Below are 24,987 nucleotides of genomic sequence, written 5' to 3'. Positions count from 1 at the left end.
AGTAGAAGTCAGATGAAGCTGAGCTGAGGTCTCCAACAATTATCTCACCAGTTATGTGTGCTTGTAAACACTCAGAAGGTGAGTGCAGAGACTTTTTTCAGTTGTGGAGGATGCCTGGGTTCTTAAGGGTGCCTGGTGTATGTAAATATGTTTGAAGATGCTTGCAGCAGCATGCTGTGATCTACTGATCACTATATAGTTATTGATCCCTGAGATCAGTTTTTTCTTAACCTTGATTTGTTTGTGTTTTATTCAGAAATAACAGAATCATGTTACAGAAGGCAGCTGTGGCACCTCCAGTCCTCTTTTTGTGATGGATCTTTAAACAAATTGTGTTTGGGATGGACTTTTGCAGGTCATTCTTGCACGTATGAACACTTAATTTCTTTTTATCTTCCAGACGTGTCTTTTTCTCTGCTACCTTTCCACTTACCCAGAAGAAACACACAGAAGAATGTGTCTTTTAGGGAGAAAAGTGCTGCTCTCCTTCATTTTTTCTCCTGCTCTTTCTTTACTATCCAACACAATAAATCTTGTGGACAACTTTCTGTTACGAGCATATGCTTGAAGGCTTGGCTGACCACAGCATCTGCTCTGAGGGCTCAAATGGAGGTAGTCAAGCTCTGTCAAATCCCTCATAAGTCACAAAAGAAACCAGTGATTTGTTGTGCCCTTTTCTGCTAGTTGCAGGGCTCCTGCCTTGTGTACGTGCTAGGGCAGCGTAATACAAACTCTTGTGGTGTTTGTTGATAGGATCCTTTTCTGAAACCACTTTGTTTCGTGTTTATACTAGCCAAGGTTTTGTTTTTAGGGAGATAAGTATTTGTACATCTGTGCATGTCAGGCAGCTTTGCCCTTTTGTGGAGCCAGCTTGCTCTGAAGGAGTTAACAATTTCAACCTGTTTTCAGCTGGAATGAGGGAACTGGTTCCTCTGTGTCCCTGCTTTCTATTCTCTTGCTGGCCTACTTCCCTCTGCTTGCATTTTGCATTCCTAATGCCATGAATAAATCAGGATCCAAGGATTTAGAAGGTGGTACAGCTGTAGCCACTCAAAACTGAACCTCTGAGGCTTGCATTGCAGCTCCAACAACTGCCAGTATGCATGTTCCCGAGCCCTTTAATAACATCTAACTGGTACCAAAAATAAAACTCACTTCTGTGCTCTTTCCCACTAACGTTCACGTGCTGGTACCTCTACCCTGTGCCTCCTCACTTTGCTTCCTTCCAGTTGAAGCTCAGCTATAAGCCCTATGGGCAGAGCAGCCACCTCCTGATCACTGTGGTTTATCACCACTTTTTGCAGCGAGGAGAAGGGAATAAGGGAAACTGAGGACAGTGACCCCACTGAGGGTTCATCTTCTCTATGGAACCTCTAGCACAGTTGAACTCTCTCTGGCTGTGGTCCTAGATCCTCTGATAGCTTGTCATTAATAATGCATGCTGACCTGCTTTTCTTTGTAGTACTGTGGCTCCTGAGGGAGACTATGTGAGGAGCTTTGTTGGCTCTTTAGACAGGATGCTTCAGCCTGGGAGAACAACAGGCATCGGAAAGGAGCTTGCTCTGGAGGACGAGTATCTTGAGAGAACAAAGTCTCCAAATATCTACTTCTAGGAAAGATACCCCTCATTACGGCTCTGATTTTTGAATAGCAGCTATGATTTGTTCTGATGTCAGTCTGACTCTTGCAAGGTTGTGCATTTGCCTGAGGAGGTCGTTAAGGTGTGTGAGCACATGGCACTGGGCTCAGGACTCCTGAGAGCTACGCTCAGCTGTTACAACTGCACCAGGAACTCCTGGGTAACTGCAATTGTTAGGGCAGGCACTGGAGTACCTACACAGTACTGATGGCTTCACTAAAGTGTTTATTTGTGATGCTCTTGGTTTTGACTGCGCAGGAGATGCGGAGTTCCTGAGCCTCAGGCACTGGGTTTGGATTAAAAGGTGAACGTTCTGTTGTCTGTTTAATGCATTTGGGCTTTTCCTTTAAGGAATACAGCAGTAAGCTTCGTGTGTGTGGGGGTCACCTGGAAGCCCTGAGTGGCCACTCTCCAGGAAGAGGTTTCTCCCCGCAGGTTTTCCCCCTGTGCTCCTCACACTTCCCAGGCCCGTGACATCCCCACGGCAGCTGGCTGTGCATGGATCACTAAGCACTTTCCTTTCTCTTAGGGCACCTCTGTTCTGCGTTGAAGTGAATTTCAGCAGCCCCTGCGTGCCTGTCTTCCTGCCTCTGTGTGCAGAGCCCAGAGAACAGGGAGGGGGTGGAGAGCACATCGTAAATGCAGTGACAGCCTTTGAAGAACAACAACAAAGCCCCTGAAAATGGCCTGTCTGCCTTTTCTCTCTCTCTCACGTTTTTCCTTTTTCTACCACTGTCTCCTTTCTGCTGCTTATTTCCTCTCTTCATCCTCCCAATTTCTTTTCCACTTGTTTGATGTCCCCCCCACCCCCCTGTTTTTTTGGTGCTCACTGCTCTGAACAGATTTCTTTCCTCCTTCTCTCTCATTCTCCTTTCAGGCAGAGCTGCTCCAATCGCTGCTGCAGGAGCAAACGTGGAGGGGGATCTGTTCTCCGTGCCAGCTGCCTGCCTGCACAGCTCCCCCTCTCTTCTCTCTCACCCCAGGTATCATGCTTTTAGAAACCCTCCTGCTGCTTTCCTAAATGCTTCAGGCAGCGTGGAGTCTGTGCTTGGAAGATTTGGGTGTTTATGGATGCTCATGGAGGAGTTAGTTATTTACTTGACATCGTGTTTTTTTTAGGCAGATGGAGGAACAGTATGGTATGATGTAAGAACGGTTGCCCAGACATTTGTTTCAGGCTGAATGTAGGGCTCCTGATTCAGGGTTTATTTCTCATTGCATTAAGACCCCTTGTGTTCCCTTCCCAGCTTAGACATCTGATCTATGGGGATGGATGGGCAGCCCTGTCCCTTCGTGTGAGGTCCCTTCCCTCTGGCTCTGAAGGTGGGCTCTGCACAACCACTCTCATCAACGAGCCCGCATCAAAAATGCATCGCTGTCAGTTTGTTATGGGCTTTTATGGAAGAATTTAGTCCCATCTTGTTATTTCAGTTAGGTGCAGACCCAGAGGAGGGAGCCTGCATCTCAGCAAAGCACAGGGTTTGGTGGCACTTGGGAAGAAATAGCATTCCTTCAGGCGGTAAGAGGCTTTCCCTGTTTGTAGCCTTTTATAGAGTGCCCAAAACTGCACACAGTACTTCTCCATCATCCTTATATCCCATCCCAGTCCCTTTCTCTGTAGGCAGAGAAATGGTGAGAGTAATTGCCTTGAACCATCTCATCCCCAAACTGTTCTGCTGGAGATGGGGCTGTAGGTCTGCAGTTACTGCTTGGATTGGTTGGTGCTACAAAGCACTTTGTGTTACAGAAGGTTCCAGCTCCGGAGCGATTTGGCCAAATTAGTATTGATTTTGAATGAAGAGCAAGCAGTAAAGATTTTGGGGTCATACCAAACGCAGCTCCTTTTTCCAGCTTTGAAGAGTTTCACACTGCAAGCAGCATTCATAGGCCCCATACAGCCAATATCAGAGGACACATTTGCATTCAGTGTGCCCCATACTTTGTGTTCAGTCAGTGTGAATGATTCCAACTTCACCCAGGAAAATCAAGATCTGTTTCAATGATTTAAATTGATTTATGCTCCACTGTTTAAGATGGAACATTACCAGTGTAAATCGGAATCTGATTGTGCTTTCTGGCTCACGTCTTATAAAACCCATCTGGCTTTGGTCAGCTGTGTGTCTGTGTCTCATCTAGTGTTGTGCATATCAGGATGTCCCTTCTGGGCAAATGAGGATTGCTAACTTTGCTATCAGGGTGCACCTTTGCCATTTAGTACAGCACGAACATCCAAGGTGTGGGAAGATGGAAAGACATCTGTGCTCTTGGATGGTGGGAGCTGTCATTGGGGTTATCTTCAGACCTGAAAGCATCATATTGAGCATTTCTTCTCCCATATGCTTCGTATGGTGGCAGTGCTCATGTGAAGGGCCGTGTTTATGGCAGATCAGAGTGTGTCTCCATGATTTCCTATGAGTTCTGACTTGCCAGGCTGTTTGTCCTAATTATGTCCTCACAGCATGAGGTAGCGGTGCCCTGGGACGATGCTCCCAGCTGTGGAAACAACCCTTTCACCAGAGATTCTGGTTTGTCTCAGAACTTGAGCTAAACTGACACAAGAGATTATTTCCTGCTGCATCCCACTGTTCCTAAACTGTATTTTGCTGCATCCTGAATTATTGATAGCGCAGGGACTCGTACTGATTTTTGCTGTTCGTGCTGTCTGCTCGTGTCTCTGTGCTGATGTCCATCTCCTGTGCATGTGTAACTTGGCTTGATACATCCTTGCTTTGTTCATCTGTGTTGCCATGTTCTGTAGCGTGTCGGTGACAGATGCACTTCGATCTGCTCACGTCCCTCAGTTCAGTGGTGGGATGGTGACTGCTGGACACCCCTTCCAGCTCTGTTTTTTTTTTCCCCTCGCTCTCCTCAGCTAACCCAGCAGTTATTTGTGTGTGAGCGTGCATGAAAATAGCCCAGGAGAGAGACAGTCCTGTTCTGCCCCCCCAGTCTATACCTGAGGGTTGGTTTTTTTTGGTCTAAATATGGCTTTTTAGGGCAGGTTTTGCTGTGGCTGTTGTGATGCTATTGAGGTTTTGGAAGCAGGGAGGTGTGCAATGAGTGCCTGTCCTCAAGATGATCCCTTTGTATTCACCTCACAGCAGAGCTGTGGGATTAGAAAGCGTTCTCAGGGTCCCCAGACAAACTGAAGCATTACCTGAGCTTTCATTTCCCAGGTTGAGGTAACCCAGCAGTGACAGCATGGGATGGGGATCAGATCTGCACAACCAACTCGCTGAGCTCTGCTTCTTTTCCCATAACATGGAAATAACACCGCAGAGTTCAAACTCTTTGGCTGGGAGGATCCAGAGATCCACAGATGATGTTATATGTGGACTGAAACCCAAATTCCAGCTCTGCTTGTGCCCTCGGCCCCACCAGCAGCTCCTGCCTCTGAGCTCTGATAACACCCTGATGTTTAAACACCTTTGGAGAAGGGTTTCTCCACAGCCCAGAGCGCTGGCTCTTCCTTTGTTTGCCTTTCCAAAGGAGAAAAGGCAGAGTATCAGAAATCAAACTCATTTTTGCTCCTTGCCTTAAAAACAGCCCATTTTTAATTATTAAACTTCATCAAACCTCCCCACAAACCGCGGGCAAGGACCAAGGTGACCGTGTGTGGTAATTTCCAGCACACATCTCTGGCCATATGTAACCTGCAGTGAGAGCCCCCATCGAGCAGCAGGATGCACACCTGAACCCAACTGCTGTGCCGGGTGTCTGGAGGTCAGAGCACGGCGCCTTTTGTGTGCTTGCCTTCCAGCCCCCTCCCTTTTTTTTTTTTTTTTCCTCCCCCCTTCTCTCTCCATGTGTATTTTGTCTCCTCCTCCTCCTGCGCGTGTGTCTGCCTTCATATCCCCGCTGCTCTCCCTCCCCTCCTTCGGGCTGGTGGCCAAGGGACCTCCAGAGGGTCCAAACAGTGCGGGGTTGTCCTTGTTCCTCCCTCCAGTGCTGACCCAAGGGTATCTCGGCGTGCCGGAGAGATGCTGCCCGTCCCGGTGATGTGATCGCATAGCAACGCGGCGGCAGAGGAGGCTCAGCCCCAGCATGCAGCCCTGTCACGGGCACCTCTCTGCTGATTCACAGCCTCTGCTCCCGGCTGCTGCCCGTGTTCCCGACCTGGCGTGCTCGGAAGGTAGGCCGTGGTGGAAATGCCACTGTGTGGGGCTGGGATGGGGGAAGTGGGGATGACTGCCCTCGGAAACGCAGCCCTGGGTGTGTGTGCATCCCTTCAAAGAGAGATCCGCAGCTGTCTGTGCGGGCGAGGGAACTCACAGAGCACAAAAGAAAGGGGCTGGGGGCAGGAGGGGGTTGGATGATGCTGTTCCCGTCGGGGAGGCTGGGGGTCGGGAAGGGATGCTGTTACAGGCTGGGTTTAGCAGTAGGGGATCAGTATGTTAGTTTAAGGATGCCACATGCAAACAAAGCGAGCGGTCCCTGCTCTGCCAGCTTTTCTCCTTTCCCCACTGAGGGCTCAGCTCCCCTCTGGCTGAGCTGCAGGACTGCCCTGAGCAGGCTGTGTGCTGGGAGCAGGCTGTGTGCTGGCCTGCTGCTGTTCTCCCACAGGCATCCTGCAGGGCAGAGATGGAGATACCTCGAGCAGCGGGCTGGGATCGGGCTGTTGTCCCAGCACTGCCCTTTTTGTTTGCTGCCTTGCAGCCTCGTGCCCTTTATGTATCGACCATCCCTCTCCCAGCTTCCTCCCAATGCCTTCTTCCTCCTCCTCCTCTCTCAAGGCCTTGTGTTCCACCCCTGACCTCCCCACCATGTGGGTAGAGGCACCCAGGGCAGGCAGGATGCCACGTGGGCTGACTGTGGGTCAGTGCCACCTGGCACACGCCAGGCTGTGCTGGTCCCCAGCGCAGTCCCTGAGGTCCACTCTTCCCTTCTGCACAGTGAAATCACTGCAGCAGGGGCTGTGCTGCTGCCCATGGGACAAACGGACAGCTTGGGCTGGGTTTTATCATCCAACCAAATCTCACTGTGGTTGTGTTTCATCTCTGCCCTTCACACCTTCTTCCTGCCCACCCCATGTTTGTCTCTGGAGCTGTGAACGTTGTCACTTGGTTAATTTTTGAATGGCCTTCCCTGCTTGCCCAGAGTCCCCTGCAACAAGACCCCATGTGAAACCCCATCCAGAAGGGGGTGGGCTCCTGCTGTTCTGCCTGCATGGTTTGAGGCCGTCTCCACTGCCAGTTCCCCATGCAGAACACGGACAGGTGTCCGATGGCACTGCAGAGAGGGAGCAAGATGACCATTTGTGATGAGCACTAGGATAAGGAAAGAATCTTTCTGAATTAATTCCTGGGACAGATAAATCACGCTCATGGAGATTGCCTGGGGCTGTAGCTGTGAGCGGGGCTGCTCAGCTTGGAGTGACTCTTCTCAAAACTGTACCAAGTGGAGAGCAGATGGGAGTGAGTGGATGGGTTCAAGTGAAGCCCTGACTTCCCTGGGTGCGTGGTGAATTTCTGATTATAACACCATTTTGAGAAATGCATTCAGGCCCTCTGCTTCAGGCTGGGTGCCTGTGATAAAAGCCTGGAAGTAGAATTGCGAATCTCATGACAACGAAGCATACTGAGCAGGAGGAGTTCACTCTTCCAAAACCCTCATTTTCACAGGTGTTTAAAGATCAAACAGTTCTTCGGAATGAAGCCAAAATAGCTCCTTTACTAAATTTTCCTTTACTGTTTCCTCTAGCATAAAAATGAGGTGGCTCTGATTCAGCTCAGGGAAGGGAAGGAAATGGGACCTCTTGTGGCTGGAGAGCGTGGTGAGGGGGCAAGTGATGCAGACCAGACTTGGGGTGGGGGCAGATAAATGGATGTTATTTTAATACCAGGAATGAGAAACGAAGTGTGGAGGAAGCTGGAAGTTAGCGTGGCAGAGGGGCAGTGCCTCACAGTGCAGCAGGACTTGTTCCTTCCACTAACAGTGAGGAAGGAAAGCACAGATTGTTGGAGGAGAATGACAGAAAGACAACGTGGGGCTGTCAGAGGGTGGAAATAGGCTCTACAGAGCACCTTGCAGCCTCCTTACAGTCACTGAGGGAGTTACTGCTGCCCTGCTGTCCCTCCTGGGTGTGGGGAGAACATCGGCTTCTGCGCTCTCTCCTTTTGTCTGCCAGGTCTACCCATCCAGCACTGTAGGACTCATGGTTTCAAGGTGGGAAGGTAATTATACACAGCTCTTGCTTAACTGGAAGAGGAGGAAGGAGGGGAAGGATCCCTCAGCAAAGCAAGTCTTGGAGAGAGCAGCTTCAAACCCAACTGTGAGTCTGGAAGGGCATGTGAAAGGGATCTCAGATTTTCCTCAATGCCTCAAGTTATTTTTGTGCAGAGAGGAGCGGTTGGTCCCAGTTGATGATGAAGAAGGTAACTGGTGATGTTTTTCAGCCTGAGATTTGTGTGCATGTGTGTGATCTTTCCCTTAAAATATCAGAGGGAGACAGCAGAAGAGGCCCTGTTTCTTTGTTAAGACTTGTGACAACTCTTTATCCCTTGAATTTAGAACCATTTTGGTTGTGAACTCAAACTCCTAAGCGGTCATCTCAGCACGTAGCTTGTTAGGTGGGAGAGTGCCCACTTAGGGAATAAGGTCTTTTCCACACCACATATCCTCCACCAGATGCACCGAAGGTTTTATGCCAGAGTTTAAGGATTGCAGCTGCACTGGGGGCCCTTTGCTGCAGTTAACCACGAGGAGCTGGCTGTGAGTGCCCTGGAAGGACAGGTTTTGCCATGGAGGATGGAGGGTCACGCAGTGTCCTGTTTGGCATCTGGGTTCTGGAGTGCTGGGATGATGGCTCTCAGCCCCCATGTGTATGGGGGATTGCTGCTGGCCGTTGTAGGGCAGAACAAGCAGGATCAGGGGCTGCTGTTTGTAAAGAGACGTAGCCCTCCATCATGGTGCAGGTCCTTCCTCTCCTTGTGCTGTCTTTAAGCTCGGTCCCCACGGGATGAGGTCTTATCTCTCTCCCTGAACCGTGACCTAGCGGGGTCTTGGGAAGTAGGTCTGCCTGCCATAGATCTCAGAGTCCAACTATTTACTTAGAGATGCAAAAAACCATTTATTTTCTGGCTCGAACAGGATGTGCTGCTGCACCACCGAGGGAGTCCTGCTGCCTTCAGCTTGGGAATGCTCCCTTGGTTAGCGGATACATGGGAGCTGAACTTTGAAATATCCACAAACCTCCCACCTTTCCCCTTAAAGGAAGCTGAGCTAAAATGTTATTACTTCTCTGGTACAGTAAGCTAAACAACAACAAAGCCATTAACATTTCCAGCAGCAGGGGAGTGTGTTTGTATTTCCATTCCCCTCGTGGGATAAGGGCCAAGCTGCCCTGCCTCAGAACCTTGCCATGTTTTTCCCTTGTAGTCCAGGATCTGAAGTGGAAATGTTCAATCTGGAAAGAACATCTTTGGAGATGATTAGCAATTCAAAACAGAAGCCTCGTGATGGAGGGACCTCTTGCCCCATGTGCTGAAGTTGCTGCTCTTTTATGTATAGAGAGCTGCAAATCCAACGTCCACGTGGGATTCTGGCTTCCAGGCAGGTCCCTGTCCTGGGGCTGCCTGCAGCAACATGGGGCAGCTGCAGTGTGACCCATGGTGGGAATTACCAGGTCTTGGGGCCAGCCTGGGGCTGGCTTTCTTTTCTCTTTCAGGGGGGTTTAAAACTGTGGAAGCACTGTAATGATGTGATGCTTCTGCAGCCTCCCAGGATGGAGGAGCTCCTTGCCATCCCCTCGTGCTTTTGCAAGTCTTGAGGCTCTGTTCTTACATCCTGACCCTGCTCCAGCTCCCGGGATGCTCTCTCTTCCTTCCCTCCCAATGCCTGCACGTGTTTTCAGCCGGGCTGCCTTCATCACCAACACCTTTGTCCCTGACCGCAGCACAGCGAGATGGGACACAGCTCCATCGCTCAGCAAGCAGCAATGGCCACGCAGCCCAGAAGCATCTCCCACACACCCCCTCCGTGTGGTGCAGGGCTCGGATGCAGCACTGGGCTGCAGCACTGTGGTACAGAGGCAGAGTGGAGCATTTCTCCTTCTGCAGGAGCTGGGGATTTGGCAAGGGCTCGCACGCTGGGTTGCTCTCAGCCTTGCCTCGCCGTCTGCTTGTCTCTCCCCTTGAATGTGTGGCTCTGTGCTGGCTGCTGTACAGTTGGGTTTTTTCCAGGTTCTCTTGGGTTCTCCACGTACAGACGTCGGCAGCTGCCTGGGCTGGGCTCCTGTTCCCTCGTGCTGTGGCTCTGTGTCTGACGGAGCCTTGCCTTGGCCCTGGGGGGTGAGGAGCCCCACATCTGGAGGGCACAGCAACACCCACCCCAGCCATGGAGACTTACCATCGAGCAAAATGCAGATCCATGCTGGTGAAAACCTGAGGCTGCAGGATGGTGGCTGCTGGGAGATGTCGCAGAACCTCATTACCCAAACCCATGAGTTTCCCACTCAGAGCTCAGTGGGATCTCACGGAGCAATTTGAGGCAAAATCTCTTTTTTTGTGTCCTGAGAATCGCATCCAAGAGATGAAATTCTCATCCTGGGAGTGTACAGGAGGGTGAGGGCCAGCTAAGCCCCCAGCAGCACAGCCCTTGGTAATGGGGGGTGTTGTTACATGGGGTGAATTTACCCACTGAGGCCCTGTGGGGATTTGGAGCTGTGCTGTGCTGACTGCCCGTGCTGGGGAAGGCAGCAGGGTGAGGTGCTGCCGAGTGCATTCTGTGATGCTCATTTGTGCAAGTGGCAGGAAGGGAAGAGGATGGACCCTGGCTTATCTGCACGTTGGAGAGCTCAGTGCAGGCTGCTCTGCTGGAGACGGGGAGAGTTGTGGCAGCAGAAATTGCGAAGGGATTAAAAAAGCCATAACAGGATAAGCTGTTCTCTTAATGCATGTAGTGCAGGGGGGAGGGCAGGAGAAGCACACGGGGCTGGGCAGGAGGAGCTCCAGCACCTCTCATGCTTCCCCTTTCTGGGCTTTATTTTCTCATCCACTCTACATGGATGAGGTGTTGATGGGGCAAACTGCTGTCCTGGCTCCATCAGGCCCCGGGCAATAAAATAAAGCAGCAGTGGTTGGAGGGTTTGTTTGGGTGTGCACAGCAGATGTGGGGCTGCTGATCGCTCGCTTTATGGTCACACAGGTTTTAAGAATGGAATAAACCTGTGACTTTTATGGTTCATAATAAAAAGCACATAAAAAGGGAACTGGTTGGGTGAGGCGAGGGAGCGAGGTGCTGGGAAATTTCCTTTCTGGATTTAAGAGCAGAGAAATGACATGTTTGAAGGTATTGTCTGCTGCAGGGGTACATCTGTGATGTCTGAGCAGCGCGGTGAGAGCTCTCCCAGCTCTACTTTTAATGCATCTCCCATAGTTTGGGAAACCCAATGCTTTTTTTTTTCTAAATGCAGCACTGTGTGGGGGCCAATACGATGGCACATTACATAATGAGGCACAAAAAAAAAATAGGAAAAAAAAAAAAGAACGTTGAGATGGAGGGAAAATAGATTGCAATGGGAGCGTGAAGCTAACCCATCTGTGTGCACGAACCCACCTCACCCTGACGCTCAGCCCCCGGAGGAGGAGGATGGCAGTGGGTGGGCTCAGCACGAGGACGGACCTCCTCTCACACTGTTTTCCAGGTGCCCAGGGTCCTCTCTGTCCCCATGAGCGGTGGTGCCGATGCAGCCCCTGGTGATGCAGGAATGGCCCCACGTCCCCCCGCGGTGTCCTGAGTGGTGCGTGGCTGAGCAGGCACGACGTGGCACTGCTGCCCCTGCACTGTCCCAGGTAAGAGCCCCCACGGTGCATGTGTCTGCAGAGCAAGTGGGGACCTCTGCTCCTGGCAGGGTGAGGTGCTGCCAGCTCCGGCACCACGCTGCCTTGTACTTCATGAGGATGCTAGCTGTCCTTCAGTGCTCAGACTGCCAAGTGTTTCCCAAAGTAGAGCATGGGAGCTGCCTGTAGAAGTTCCTTTGGAATAAAGAATGCGGGGCCGCTGCTGCCAGGCTCTCTGATGCGTTTGGTTGGGTTTGTTTTCCCTGGATGTGGGGTGGGATGTCAGCTGTCAGCTTTGGCTGAGATGGTGTGTTTGGTTGGGGAAAGGAATGGCTGGAAAGCTCACAAAGGAGCAAAGACTGAGATGCCGTGGGGCAGAGGGGGCTTTTCTCCTCCTGGGCTGCCTTTCTCAAGGAGTAGAGAGTGCTCTGTCCTGAGGGATCCTGCTCACCTGCACAGGGCAGAGAAGGGACAGCTCTGCCGGAGCAGAGTGGAGGAGAGAAGGTGATTGCCTGGGCTGTGTCCACCCAAGGTTTCCTCCATCCCTGTAAGCCTCCATTCCTCCTGCGTGGGGCATTTGGTCTGGGTCAGTGTCAGCCCATGAGGGTCTTCTCCTTCCTAACCATGGAGGTCGCAGCCTTCCTGTGCTGTCCCACTCAGCCTGAGTGCTCTGTCCAGGCTGCAGCTGTTGGCTGAGCCTTGCTCCATTCTGGGGTCAGTTCTGTGCCCGCTGGGGCCGGGGGGCTTGGGGATGGGTGAGGTGGTGGGAGAAGCAGCTGGCGGTGCCACCAGCAGTCAGATGTGCAGGGAGACAGGGAGCTTTTCATTCCCTCCCTGTAGGTGGAGGAGAGCACGGGAACAATGCTGGCCAACAAGACTGTGGGGGACACGAGGAGCCAGCCCAGAGCCTGCTGGCAAAAACAAACTCTTTGCACCCAGACAGGCAGGAGTATCTGTGCTGGCACCTAGATCTGAGCTGGGGTGCAGAGAGCACCTTGGAGTTAGGTCTGGAGGGGCAGGTTCACCTCCTGGGTTGCCAAAACTTGCTGGGACTTTGGTATCCCCACCTCAGCATCAACCCCTGTGTACCCCCTGGCCTCAGAGGGTGAGGGGTGCACGGCAGTGGCACCCGGGGGGTTAAGGCAGGTTGGAGGCTGCAGGAATGCTGCAGACACAAAGCTGGGATTGAGGCTGGCGAGGAGGCACAGCCGCCCCCCTCCAGATTCCTGGGGGGTCAGTGCTGGGGCAGCCCTGTGCTGTGCTCACAGCTGTGCTCACTGCCTCCCGAGCAGCACCGAGGCAATGCCTGCTCCGAGCAGCCCCACCGCGCCCCAAGCAGGCAGGCAGCATCACCAGAGCTTGTGTGAGTCCTGGGCTGAGAATAAAAGCCCATCGTGCTTTGGAGGGGATGCGGGTCCAGGCTGCTGCAGCCCTGGGGTGGGGGGTGCTCGGGCGACAGGTTTCTCTCTTTCCTCAGCACTCCTGGAGCAGCAGGGTGGGGGAGCAGCCAGCAAACCGGCGTTAGATGCTCTGGGATGGAACAAGCTTAGCAGCGCTGGGTTTGACTCCTCCCTGGGAACCAGCACAGGGCAGGCACTGCTTGGCCAAGCACCGGGGCTGGCAGCTCTCCCTGCTCGCTGCCCTGGGGCACTCTGGCAGCCCATCACGAGGGCAAGGAGTACCTGCACCTTTCCTTTGGAAAGGCTGCTGCCTTCCCTGGAGAATCTTGCCTGCTGCACGGGCCATTTAGAAAGCTATAATGCAGTTTATTATGCTTGATTAGTCACCTGGGGATAATTAACCCCCCCCAAATGAGCTCTGGTAGCAAAGTAGCACGAGAGCGAATGCTGCGTACAAAGCACATTGATGCCTTGCTTGTAGCAACGCAATGTGTGTGCTTTGCACGCTTCTCTGGAAAGGAAATCCCCATCCTCTCTCACCCAAATCCTGTGTGTGATGCTCCTGGCACTGCCAGCACGTGTTGGTGTGGTCGGTGAGCACAACAATGCCTCACTGCCACTGCCATAGGGAGCAGGTGTGAGGCAGTGTAGGGTTGCTCATCTGCTGAGGTTGAGCAGCACCCATTTTCCAGAGGTGCTGCTGAGGGAGTCCTGTGCACGCAGTCAGAGCAGGTTCAGCTGCTGTCTGCTCCCATCGGAGCAGCCCTCATGTGCTGCTGGTTCTGGGGAGGTGTGGGGGAGAAGCAGCAGTGCAGCCCTGCAGCTCTGGCCCTGGGTGAGGTGCTGTGAGTGCCCGCTCTGGGCACCAAATCTCAGCTGGCTCTGTTTCTGCACAGGTTAAAGGCTCTCAGGATGGCACAGGAGCCTCGTGTGTGACCCCCCGGGTTCCTGGCAGTGCTGCTGGGCCCCAGACCTTTCTGGAGATGAATCTTTGTTGGAATGAGATCAAAAAGAAATCTCACAGCCTTCGGTAAGACCCCTGGCCATCCCTGTGGGCTGCATGTGCTCATTGGGAGCTTTCTGAGCTCGTTCCCTGCATTACCCACATGAGCTCAACCTTCAGAGTCTGCAGCTCCCAGCCAGCAGGACAGGGAGCTTAACTGGGGCGTGTTAATTGCCTCCTGCCTCATCACTGGCTCCTGGAAGCCGCCCAGCTGTGTAGACATGGAGCCAAGCCCCCTGTGCTGCCCAGAGCACAGCCCTGCCCGTCCTTGGCTCCCCACTGCTGGCTGCAAGGCATGGGGTGGCTGCAGAGCATCCTCTGCCCAGCACACCTCCCACCCACTGACACCACATCTCCATAGCTGTGGGTTCCATGGGGCCACACTGTCCCGGTGACCCCGTGCTCTCCTCCAGGGCTCGGCTGGAGGCGTTCTCTGACCACAGCGGGAAGCTGCAGGTGCCCCTCCAGGAGATCATCGACTGGCTGGGCCAGAAGGATGAGGAGCTGTCAGCACAGCTGCCCCTGCGTGGTGATGTGCTCCTGGTGCAGCAGGAGAAGGAGACGCATGCGGTACGTCCCCTTGTACCTCCCCGAGCTGATGGCACGCAGCCCACATCGATGCCCACGCCCTGTGCATCCTGGCTCTGTGATGGAGGGATCTTCTCTTGCTGGTCCATCACGTTTGAGATCCTGGGGTTGGTGGGGCTGAAAGTGACCCAGTGACGGGGATGGGGTGCTCATCGTCATCGTATCTGAAGCTGGGGCAAATCCTGGTGGTGCCTATCCAGCAGTGCTGCAGCCCCTGTGCATGCAGGTGGTCCTACTGTCCCTGCACTGCAAAAATGGTTCTTGGGTCCCTTCCCTCTGTGCTTCCAGAGGGGGCCGGCTGCTTTTCACTGACAGTGTCTCCCTGATGTTGCTGAGGAGTCTCTGCAGGTGGCACATGTGGGCACTGGATGAGTAAATCACTGCAGCCCTCGGCCAAAGGGAGGTAGGACATAATTCTCCAGCTCAGCTTGTGGTCTCCTCTGTGCCCTGCTCTCCGCTCCAGGCTTTCATGGAAGAAGTGAAGTCCCGGGGGCCGTACATTTACTCTGTCTTAGAGTCAGCACAGGCTTTCCTCTCCCAGCATCCTTTTGAGGAACTGGAAGAACCAACTTCAGAAAGCAAAGGTCTGTGGAGCTCTCATTCCTCATTCTGTGTCCCCTCCGGGGATGCACTGGGAGTGTTGGAGGGGGGTGGCTGGTGCGGCACACAGGTGCTCTGCCTCTTACCGCAGAGCTTTGTCCAGCCTGGTAGAAAATGAGCTGCGCTTCTGTCCTCAGCTCTCATTTTTGCCCCCTGCCTGCCCCTCCTGCTTTGCTTCTGCAGATGTCTCTCCCCGGCACCGCATCCAGAACATCAGCCGCTTCGTCTGGAAGCAGGCGAACGTGGCCAGCGAGCTGTGGGAGAAGCTGACAGCCCGCTGCGTGGACCAGCACCGGCACATCGAGCGGACGCTGGAGCAGCTGCTGGAGATCAAAGGGGCCATGGAGGAGCTCAGCACAGCGCTGGATCAGGCCGAGAGCGTGCGTGAAACCTGGGAGCCCATCGGGGACCTCTTCATCGACTCCTTGCCGGAGCACATCCAGTCAACCAAGGTACTGTGGCTCTGAGAAGGCTCTAGCTTCGGTCTGCAGGAGGGGGGGCTGGTCAGCAGCCAGCTGACCCCAGCTTGGAGCAGAGGAATCACGTCTGGGTGTTGGTGTCTTGCTTCTCCTGTTCTCCCTGGACGTGGTACTGCAGCTCTTCAAAGAGGAGCTCTCTCCCATGAAGGATGGGGTGAAGGTGGTCAATGACCTCGCACACCAGCTCGCCATCTCGGATGTCCACCTGTCCATGGAGAACTCCCGCACCCTGGAGCAGATCAACACGCGCTGGAAGCAGCTGCAGGTGATGTGAGGCGGGCTGGGGTCTGATGGGGGTCATTACCAGCTCTGATTGCATCAGTATCTGTGAAAAGATGGATGAGGGTGCCATGGAGATAGGGGTTGCACTGCCCCAGTCTTTGGGAGGGGTTTGAAGGCTGAGCTGTCTGGGCAGTGTGGATATGAGGTGTGGAACGTGGCTGGGGCACATCTGAGTCCATCCACAAACCTCCAATGGGGCTGCCATCCCAAACGCCCATCGGGTGCCCTCACACCTCTGCCCATCCTGCAGGCCTCTATCAACGAACGCCTGAAGCAGCTCCAAGATGCTCACCGGGACTTCGGGCCGGGCTCCCAGCACTTCCTCTCCTGTACGTGGGCAGGTCCCAATGGCTGGGCTGGGCTATGGGGTGCAGGTCCTTGGGCATAGAGCTCCCAAAAGCATGCGGGAGGGTCATGCATCTTGTGCCTGGTGTGCAGGAATCAGAACAGAGGGCGGCAGCAATGCTGAGCCCCGCAGAGCTGACAGACCCTAATGGGATTTCTGGTATCTCTGCAGCCCTTGTTCTCCCAGCTGGGAGGAAGGGCAGTGTTTCCAGCTGCACGTGGGGAGGGCGAAGAGATGCGGAAGGGCCTCCTTCCTCTAGGGTGGGATGAGTGTGGGATGAGCCCTCAGATTCCTGTGATATCTCATAAGTAGAGTCTCAATCCCAGCCAGCATCTGAAGATGGAGGGTGGGGGGTACCCACCGTCAGCAGCACTGAGCCCAAGGGGCTCCCAGTGCTGGCCTGACCTCTGCTCCTCTCTCCTTGCAGCCTCTGTCCAGGTTCCTTGGGAGCGAGCCATTTCCCCCAACAAAGTGCCATACTACATCAAGTGAGTGTGCTCCGTGAGGAATGGGAACTGGGGATGGATAGGGGAGGAGGCACTGACGTCCAGCAGAGCTGTGCCCCAGGGATGGGAACAACCCCACGGGCATCCCCAATTCTGCTGTGCCCAGGATGTGCAGCCTGTGACACCAGCACAGGGGACATCCTCCCAGGGTCATTTCCTTGTCTCTGGGTGCTTGGTTCCCAGCTTGATGCATGGCTTTCCCCTGTGCTTTTAGCCACCAGGCACAGACCACGTGCTGGGACCACCCGAAGATGACGGAGCTGTACCAGACACTGGGTGAGGAGCCTGCCCCCAAAACCCCTTGTGCTGGTGGGACTGGTGTCTGAGAGCAGCAGCTGCTGCTTCCTGCCCTGCAGATGAGGATATTCAGCTGTGGTTTTCTTCTTTTCCTGTGTCACTGCAGCGGATTTGAACAACATCAAATTCTCAGCCTATCGGACAGCTATGAAGCTGCGGCGGGTGCAAAAAGCCCTGCGACGTGAGTATGGGGAGGAGCTCCCTGCTGCTGGGTCTCTTTGGGAGAGGCATTCAATGAGCACAGCCTCTTGTCAGGGGCGGGAGCCCAACCAGGGAAGTGCTGGGAGATGAGCCCATGGCTGGAAAGCTGAGCGAAGCCACGGCGAGATGTCTGCCTTGGGGTTAGGGTGGAATTGCTGGTGTGAGTCAAAGGGAGCAAAGAGCAAAGGGATCAAGAGCCCTTTCCTGTGCTCCTTGCTCAGTTCTGGTTGCCTGTACCTATGGTCTCAAGTGCTGCACTTCTCTCCATTCCAAAATGTGATCTCATTTGAAGTGTACTTGAGAAGGGCAAGGAGGCAGCCAGAGAGATGGGACTGCCAGGGCAGCGAGTGCTGGGTAGGGGTGGGGATGCTGCAAGGCCATGTCTGTGAATTTGGGGTCCCTGGTGCAACCACCAGATGGGACAGGAGAAGGGAAGACTTCCCACATCGTGATGTTATGGTGTGGAAATGGCACATTGGCTCCAAGAGGCCAAGAACTTTGCCTTCCCATGCCAGCCCTGGGGGACTGCTGCCTTTAGCCATGGCAGCAAAGAAGGAAAATGGCACAGAAAGTGACTTGAGAGGGTGGTGGCTATCTGGGGTGGGGTTTACAACGGAAGAGCCACTCCAGAAGCTGTGCCCATTTTGTCCACGTACTTCCCTTCTGCAGCAGGACTGCATCTCCCTGCTCTCAGTTCCCATCCACATCACTTTCCCCCCCTACCTCTTATCTCTCTGCCTGTGCTCTCTGCACAGTGGACATGGTGACCTTGGCCACGGCCCTGGAAATCTTCAACGAGCACGACCTGCAGCCCAGTGACCGTGCTATGGACGTGGTGGAGGTCATCCACTGCCTGACCGCCCTCTACGAGAGGCTGGAGGAGGAGCGGGGCATCCTGGTGAACGTCCCACTCTGCGTGGACATGAGCCTCAACTGGCTGCTGAACGTCTTCGACAGGTACCGACCCTGCAGCGTGCCCCCATCACTGGGGCTGCTGTGCCTGGGAGCTGCAAAAGGGCCCCAAGGGGTCGGGATGGGGCTGGCTGGTGTGGGCTTGCCTCGCTGACCCCACTGCCCACAAACCCACCCGTGCTGTATCTCGCCCTGCAGCGGCCGCAGTGGGAAGATGAGGGCTCTCTCCTTCAAGACAGGAATCGCGTGTCTGTGCGGGACGGAGGTCAAGGAGAAGTTTCAGTGTGAGTCCCTTGGTGTGGAGCAAGCTGGGGGGAAGCAGGAGCGTTTTGGCTTGCTGGCTTAGCTGTTCGCTCCCCAAAAAGAGCAGAGGAGCAGCTTTTGTGCAGTGACTAATGTGCCTGCATCACCTCCCCTCACTCCCTCCCTCCCACGCCTACGCCACCCAAATTAGAAGGTGTTTTTGCACAGCCATGGGTGCATCGTGGGTCCTGCTTGCATGGCACTGCTGGGAGCAGTGCAGGTAATACCACGGGGCAGCACTTATTTGGTGCTTCTCAAGCTCAGGGCCCACAGCTGGGCACTCAGGTTCACATCAACAAGAGCCCCATTGGCTGCAGTTTAACTGTGATACTGCCACGGGATGCTGGAAGGATGTGACCACAGGGGGTTAAATATAGGAGCGATGACTCAAGAAGTCTCTAAACAGTTTACCGGGGGCGATGAAGTCACTTCATCATCACCAGGCTCCTTTCCCCGTGGTTTAAGCATCACCCAGCTGCCAGCTGTGCCCCTCACAGGGCTGTCCCCTCCCTGTCCCTTTGCAGATCTCTTCAGCCAAGTGGCAAATGCAGGAGGGCTGTGCGACCAGCGGCACCTGGGGGTGCTGCTGCACGAGGCCATCCAGGTGCCCCGGCAGCTGGGAGAGGTGGCAGCATTCGGGGGCAGCAACGTGGAGCCCAGCATCCGCAGCTGCTTCCGATTTGTGAGTGGCCGTCCCCTCGGTGCCTCCGTGGTGAGCGGCTCCAGCCCTGAGCATCTCCTCCCGTCCCTTCCCCAGAGCCACGGGAAACCTGCCATCGAGGCAGCCCAGTTCCTGGAGTGGGCCAACCTGGAGCCGCAGTCCATGGTGTGGCTGGCTGTGCTGCACCGAGTCACCATGGCCGAGCAGGTGAAGCATCAGACCAAGTGCTCCATCTGCCGGCAGTGCCCCATCAAGGGCTTCAGGTAGGGGCTGGGAGGGGCTCCTTGAGCTGCTCTGCTGCCTCTCGCTTCTCCCTCTGACCTCCGGGTCTCTGCAGGTACCGCAGCCTGAAGCAGTTCAACGTGGATATTTGCCAGACTTGCTTCCTCACCGGGCGGGCGAGCAAGGGCAACAAGCTGCATTACCCCATCATGGAGTACTACACCCCGGTATGGGGCCGGGCTGCCACAGGCTGTGATGCTTAGGCTGATGCTGCCCCAGCAGCGTCCACCTTGCCTGATTTTGTCCCTCTCTGCATGCTGAGGGCTGTGCAGAACACAACTCCCACCGTGCTGATAGCGCAGCCTCACTTCCCCACCTGAATCTGCCTCCATTGGGCTTACGCCCACCCCAGAAGGGATTTCCTCCCTGAGGATGCCTACCAGCACCTCGACCACGGTCTTCTCTCTGCAGACCACCTCCAGTGAGAACATGCGGGACTTTGCCACCACGCTGAAGAACAAGTTTCGGTCCAAGCAATACTTCAGCAAGCACCCACAGAGGGGGTACCTGCCTGTCCAGTCCGTGCTGGAGGCTGAATTCTCTGAGACGTGAGTGTGCTGCTGGCCGTGTCACCGAGGGGTGGAGGTGGCACCTCCAGGAGTGCTGCTTGGAGGCAGCGGGATGGAGGAGTGCTACCCGAGGTTGGGTGGAGCTGGATGGCCAAGGATAGAGGGAGTTGGCCAAGCGTGGATGGGGGGGTGCTGCCCAGAGATGGGTGGAGGGGAGCTGGCCCAAGGATAGAGGCAGCTCGTTCCAGGGCTGGCCCAGCAACGAGCTGTTGCAGGAGAGGATCTGTCTCTTCCCAGCCCAGGGGCAGGCAGGGCAGCCCCCCCAAGGCCTGGCTGTGAGCAAGGACCACGAGCCTTGCTGACTGCTGTGCTCTCTTCCAGACCAGCCTCCTCCCCGATGCTGCCGCACGCCGACACGCACTCTCGGATCGAACACTTTGCCAGCAGGTACCGGCACCGCTGTGGCACAGAGCGTGGCTGCAGTGGGGTGGCAGCTTGGGGGGCAGATGCTTCCCTGGGTGCTGCATGTCAGCTGTTGGACACAGAGGTCTTGCGGAGTATGCTGCTGTCGGAGTACAGACATCCCACCTGCCTCTGAGCAGGTCTCAAGCCACTTCTATTTCCTCCAGGCTTGCAGAGATGGAAAACCAGAACTGTTCCTTCTTCAGTGACAGCCTGTCCCCTGATGATAGCCTGTGAGTCCTGCCTCCTCTCCCTGCTTCTGTGGCTCCATCCCCATCTATCTAGGGCACTCCCAAGGGTGCTGCAGCCACTTCCAAGCTCCAGAACTGGAGCAGCCCAGCCATCTCCCATAGGAAATCACCTCCCTCCAGACCCAACGGCCCAGCAGTCCCCAGACTGATGTTCCTCGCTGTGTTTCCTCTGCCTGCTGCAACAGGGATGAGGACCAGTACTTGCTGCGTCATTCCAGCCCCATCACTGACCGGGAGCCCACGGGCAGCCAGCAGGTCCCGGGCAGCCTGCCCATGGATGACAAGGGAGAGCTGGAGCGCATCCTGGCCCACCTGGAGGATGAAAACAGGTTGGGGACACAGGCAGCTCTTCAAGCAGGGGCTTGAGTCTATAAGGCCAAGGGGCTGGAGAAACGTGGCTTGGCCTGAAGTGTGGGGTCTGGTTTGGAGGATGACTCCTAAAGCCTCTGGGGAGTGTTGAACTCAGTTGAGGACTCGATGTTCTCCAAAAGGTTTCGTCCCAGAACATGTTCCCCTCTTGAACCCCAGGGAGCCCTCTTTAACTGTCTCAAGTGAGCCCTGGCCATGGCTGCCTTCCTCCTGTCTGAGCTCCTGGTGGATGGTGGAGGTGCTGCTGGACCACAGCTGAGCACAGCAGGAGTGCTTTGCTTTCACGGCCCTTGCTCTGAGCCTCTTGGAAGCAGCTGGGTGCCTATTGCCTGCCACCCCAACGAGGTGGTGCTGCAGGCAAAGCCTCCAAGGGAGCTCACTCTGCATCACCCTCCAGAGCAGTGGGACTGAGCTGGGCTGCCTTGCAGGATCCTCCAGGGAGAGCTGAGGCGTTTGAAGTGGCAGCACGACGAGGCAGTGGAATCCCCAACCCTGGCTACGGGCTGCCCCGAATCGGTGCAGGACCCACGCAACGAGGAGCTCCTGGCAGAGGCACGGATCCTCCGGCAGCACAAGAGCCGCCTGGAAACCCGCATGCAGATCCTGGAGGACCACAACAAGCAGCTGGAGTCCCAGCTGCACCGGCTGAGGGAGCTGCTGCTGCAGGTGCAGAGCAGGGCTCGGGGTGGGCAGAAGGTGCAGGGTGAGGATAGGTGTGGGATGAGGTTTGCCATGAGCTTATTTTCTCCCTCCAGCCTCCAACAGAGTCGAATGGCAACGGTTCAGCAGTGTCTTCCTTGGCTTCATCTCCACATCAGTCTGAAGGCGGCCAGGCGAGGGACAAGGAGCACGACACCCCTGACACCGAGGCAGCAGGTGAGGGTTGGAGCTCCCCAGGTGATGGCTGCGGGGTGCACGCACCGCTCAGCCCAGCCCTCTCCCTCAGCAGATGAGGTGGAAGCCAAAACACAAGAAGTCAGCGTGTGCCTGGAGGACATCATGGAGAAGCTGCGCAGCGCCTTCCCCAACTCTCGAGGTACTCGGGTGAAATCCCCCTCGCTGGCATCCTACTGCTCCATCAGATGAGGTTTTTTCCCCACGGAGCCCTGCCCCGATCCCACCCTCCCCGCATCAATTGATCCCCCCCACTGCCACGAGGACGGAGAGGATGAGGAGGAGCCCTCCCACTCACGAGGACAGCACTCAGAGCCACGGGTGGGGCGGAGATGTTGGATCCCTTCTGCCCTATGGGCTCTGTGCTGCAGATGGACAGAGTGACAGCAGAGTGATCACCTCCACGAGAGGCAGAACAGCGGTGGTGTGAGCTCTCCTGGCTGCTCAGGGACAGCTCTTCCAGCAGGGATGACGATGTGATGCTTTGGGGTTGGGATGGGGTTGGGGCTGCTCTGTGACCGCCCACTGTACCCCCATGCATACACCAAGGAGATGCTGCTTGGTGCCAGCACTAACCCTCTGCGGGGCAGCTCTGCCCCAAGCACCAGCCTTCTAACCCCTCCTCCCCTCCCATCTCTCTTGCAGGTATGACCTCCCTTATCTAACACCTCCAGAGGCTTTGCCTAACCGCTGCCAGGCTGCTTTGCCCCCCTCCTCTCCCCGTGCTGCGGGCAGGGTGCTCGCAGGCTGCAGGAGATCTCAGGGGAACACCAGGGCTGCGGGGTCACGGCACTGCACACAGAGATGCTCAGAAGGAAGAGCTGCAGCAGTGGAGGCTGCGTGTCTGCAGGGTGCAGAGCTCAGCACCCTGCTCCTCTCCGATTCTGCCCAGGGCCCTTCAGGGTGTGGTGGGCACCAAAGTGCTCCTGCAGCCACCGAGCAGCCTCCCAGGGGCTGAGCCAACACTCTGTAGCAGCTGCCAGCCCTAAGGATGGGACTCTGAGAGGTGCTGGGTTCGTGGGGTAGGGACGAGCCCACGCCAGAGCTTCAGCCCAGCTAGTAGCCTTATCTCGGGAGGATCTTTATAACAGAGCCTTATCGTTTAATTTGCATATATTTCTATATATTATATATATATTCTGTACTTAAATACTCTCACGGACGGACTCACGCCATTAAACCCTAACACTGAGTGTAGTTGCACTTTGCTCTCAGTCCAGCCCAACTCCTGCTCCTTGCAGGGACCCTTCCCCTCCCAGCAGGCCGCTATGGGGGTGGCTGTGGGGGCCAGGCTGGGCACAGGGCTCGGTCCAACCCACATTCCTGGGGAGCATCCCCGGGGCTGCCGGGATGGTGGGCTGTGATGTAGGATCGGGGGCTGCGTTAGGTCGAGAAAGCTGCAGAGTCAGGTGCTGTGGGTGCCCCACAATGGGAGAGGGTTGGGACAGATGGCTCTGCTGCTCCGGGGCTGCAGGGAGAGGAGAAGCCCTGGGGCACAGCAGGGTGTGGGAAAGGCTGCGTGTTGGTGTGTCCCTGTGTGCTGCAGGGATGGCTGAGTGTGCTGTGTTGGAGGAGGGCTGTTGGACCAAGGCAGTGTGCTGGGGAGCAGGGGGCTGTGTGCTGTGGAGCTGACACATTGGCAAAGGCATGAAGCAATGCAGGAGGTGTGGGCCTGGCGGGCTGCACACGCTGCCAGCATCCTCGTGGTCTGTGGGTCACTGTCCTCGCTGCTCTTACCATCCTGGGGTGAGGGTGGAGGTGCTGGAGGTGGCATTGAGTTGGCTGTAGCATGTGGTGGGAGCTGCTTGCTGTGCCCTAGGGAGGGATGCTGACTTGGCAGTGGCTACTGCACGAGATCAGGGTTTTCCATAGGAAAAAAAAAGGCAAACTGGTGCAGATCCTCACTGCAGGGCTCTGCATGCCTGACCCATGGGCTGCGGGTGCAGGTTTGGGGCTGTGCTGGGGGCAGCAGGGAGAGGGATGCGTGGGCTGATGCTCTGATAACCATGTACTGCTGCTGTGGCCTCTGCTCTGGAAAGAGAATAAATTTGTATTTATACTGAGCCCCCGGTGGGTGCAGCAGCCTCTTCATTCCGTGCTGTTTTCTGTTGTACCCACTGAGCTGCAGCACCTCCCGGTGCTGTGCCATCCTGGGAAGAGTCTTCTTGCAGGGCCAAGGACATCCCTCTGCTCAGAGTCAACCACTGGGGCAGCACAGAAGCCGCCAGCAGAGCCACAGGCAACCCAGCTGCATCCCCTGCCCACCATCTGCATCCATCCTCTTCCAGCAAGTGTGGGGCCACGCAGCAGCTGGGATGCTGGCTGTACTGGGACAGTCCTGGCAGCGGGGACCCTCAGCAGGCAGTCCTTTCCTTCTGCTTTTTCAGGCTGCAGCTTCTCTCCCTCGTGTTCCTTCCCATGCCTGTGCTGTAGTGAAGCCCCAGCTGAGGGCCAGCCCAGGGCTCTGAGACCTCCACCCTAATGCACAGCCCTGGCAGACAGTGGAAGGCTGATGCGTATGGGGCTGACGGTGCTGGGTCGGGGCTGCTCTCACATCAGAGCTGCAGCCCTGAAAGGAGCATGGAAAAGCCCCTCTGCTTTCCTTCCCAGCCCTGTGCTGCAGGCTCCAGTGGGCAGCGGGAGCTGGGGGCTGTGATGGGATGCCAGGAACGTCCAGGAACAGATCCAGCACACGGGGCCAGGGAAGAGACTTTATTTCTCATCCAACAGAGCTCAGCAGGACGTGGCTGGAGGCTGCTGGAGCAGTGATTCAGGGCAGGGCAGGCAGCAGGAGCATGGCACTGGGGAGCTGCCAGCCCCAGCAGCAGAACAGCATTGTTCCTGTGTCCCAGCAACGTCTCCGATCTGTGGGAAATGGGATCCTGGGGGCACTACAGCCCCTCTGCCCCTGCTGTGCCTTGCACATTCAGCAGCAACCATCCCTACTCAGGACTCTCCTTGCCCCAGTGCAGTGGCCTCGAGCTCTCTGCTCTCTCTGCGCTGCTCCAGGGGTCCTCCAGCACCTGAGAGTGCACCACCCCTTTCCTCAGCTGGTGTGGGGTAGGAGGGCACTTCTGTCCCTCCACCCAGCTCCTCATCTGCACCTGAGGGCCCAGCCTGAAGCACTGCCCCATTGGTGAAGTTGTCTGCTCGCTGTCCCCCAGAGCTGTCCTGCCCCAGTTCCCCCTGGGATGTCCCTTGGTCCAGATATGCAGGTCCCAGCT

The 24,987-nt window shown here is 55.7% G+C and overlaps 2 protein-coding genes across 8 annotated transcripts in view; both read left to right on the top strand.

Moving 5' to 3' along the window:
- The first annotated feature begins 11,289 nt into the window (after positions 1–11,289).
- On the top strand, positions 11,290–23,824 carry DRP2 (dystrophin related protein 2). Of its 7 annotated transcripts, none has more exons than XM_065729333.1 (23): positions 11,290–11,430; positions 13,715–13,848; positions 14,235–14,391; positions 14,873–14,993; positions 15,193–15,461; positions 15,607–15,753; positions 16,021–16,099; positions 16,544–16,604; positions 16,837–16,898; positions 17,026–17,100; positions 17,876–18,077; positions 18,231–18,316; positions 18,860–19,017; positions 19,093–19,259; positions 19,334–19,445; positions 19,690–19,826; positions 20,169–20,234; positions 20,417–20,482; positions 20,686–20,829; positions 21,298–21,535; positions 21,625–21,745; positions 21,819–21,905; positions 22,409–23,824. In XM_065729333.1, exons 1-23 carry the CDS (start codon positions 11,323–11,325, stop codon positions 22,426–22,428), a joined length of 2,817 nt encoding a protein of 938 aa, XP_065585405.1. In that variant the 5' UTR covers positions 11,290–11,322; the 3' UTR covers positions 22,429–23,824. The 7 variants fall into 7 exon arrangements, with proteins under 7 accessions (XP_065585405.1, XP_065585403.1, XP_065585404.1 ...); XM_065729330.1 differs by lacking the exon at positions 11,290–11,430 and adding an exon at positions 12,628–12,781; XM_065729331.1 differs by having other exon boundaries at positions 11,291–11,430; positions 21,816–23,824.
- The window catches only part of RPL36A (ribosomal protein L36a), a 34,716-nt gene continuing 26,974 nt past the window's right edge, over positions 17,246–24,987 (top strand). The window contains exon 1 of the mRNA XM_065729353.1: positions 17,246–17,249. Coding sequence (XP_065585425.1) covers positions 17,247–17,249 — 3 coding nt within the window. The 5' untranslated portion in view covers position 17,246. The remainder of the gene's footprint in view (positions 17,250–24,987) is intronic.

This window comes from Cyrtonyx montezumae, unplaced genomic scaffold (genome assembly GCF_038088225.1).
Source record: "Cyrtonyx montezumae isolate F1298 unplaced genomic scaffold, pur_monq_1.0 scaffold_11, whole genome shotgun sequence".
Lineage (NCBI taxonomy): Eukaryota > Metazoa > Chordata > Aves > Galliformes > Odontophoridae > Cyrtonyx > Cyrtonyx montezumae.
Note: the sequence above shows the minus strand (reverse complement) of the source record. Positions and strands in the feature narration are given on the sequence as shown.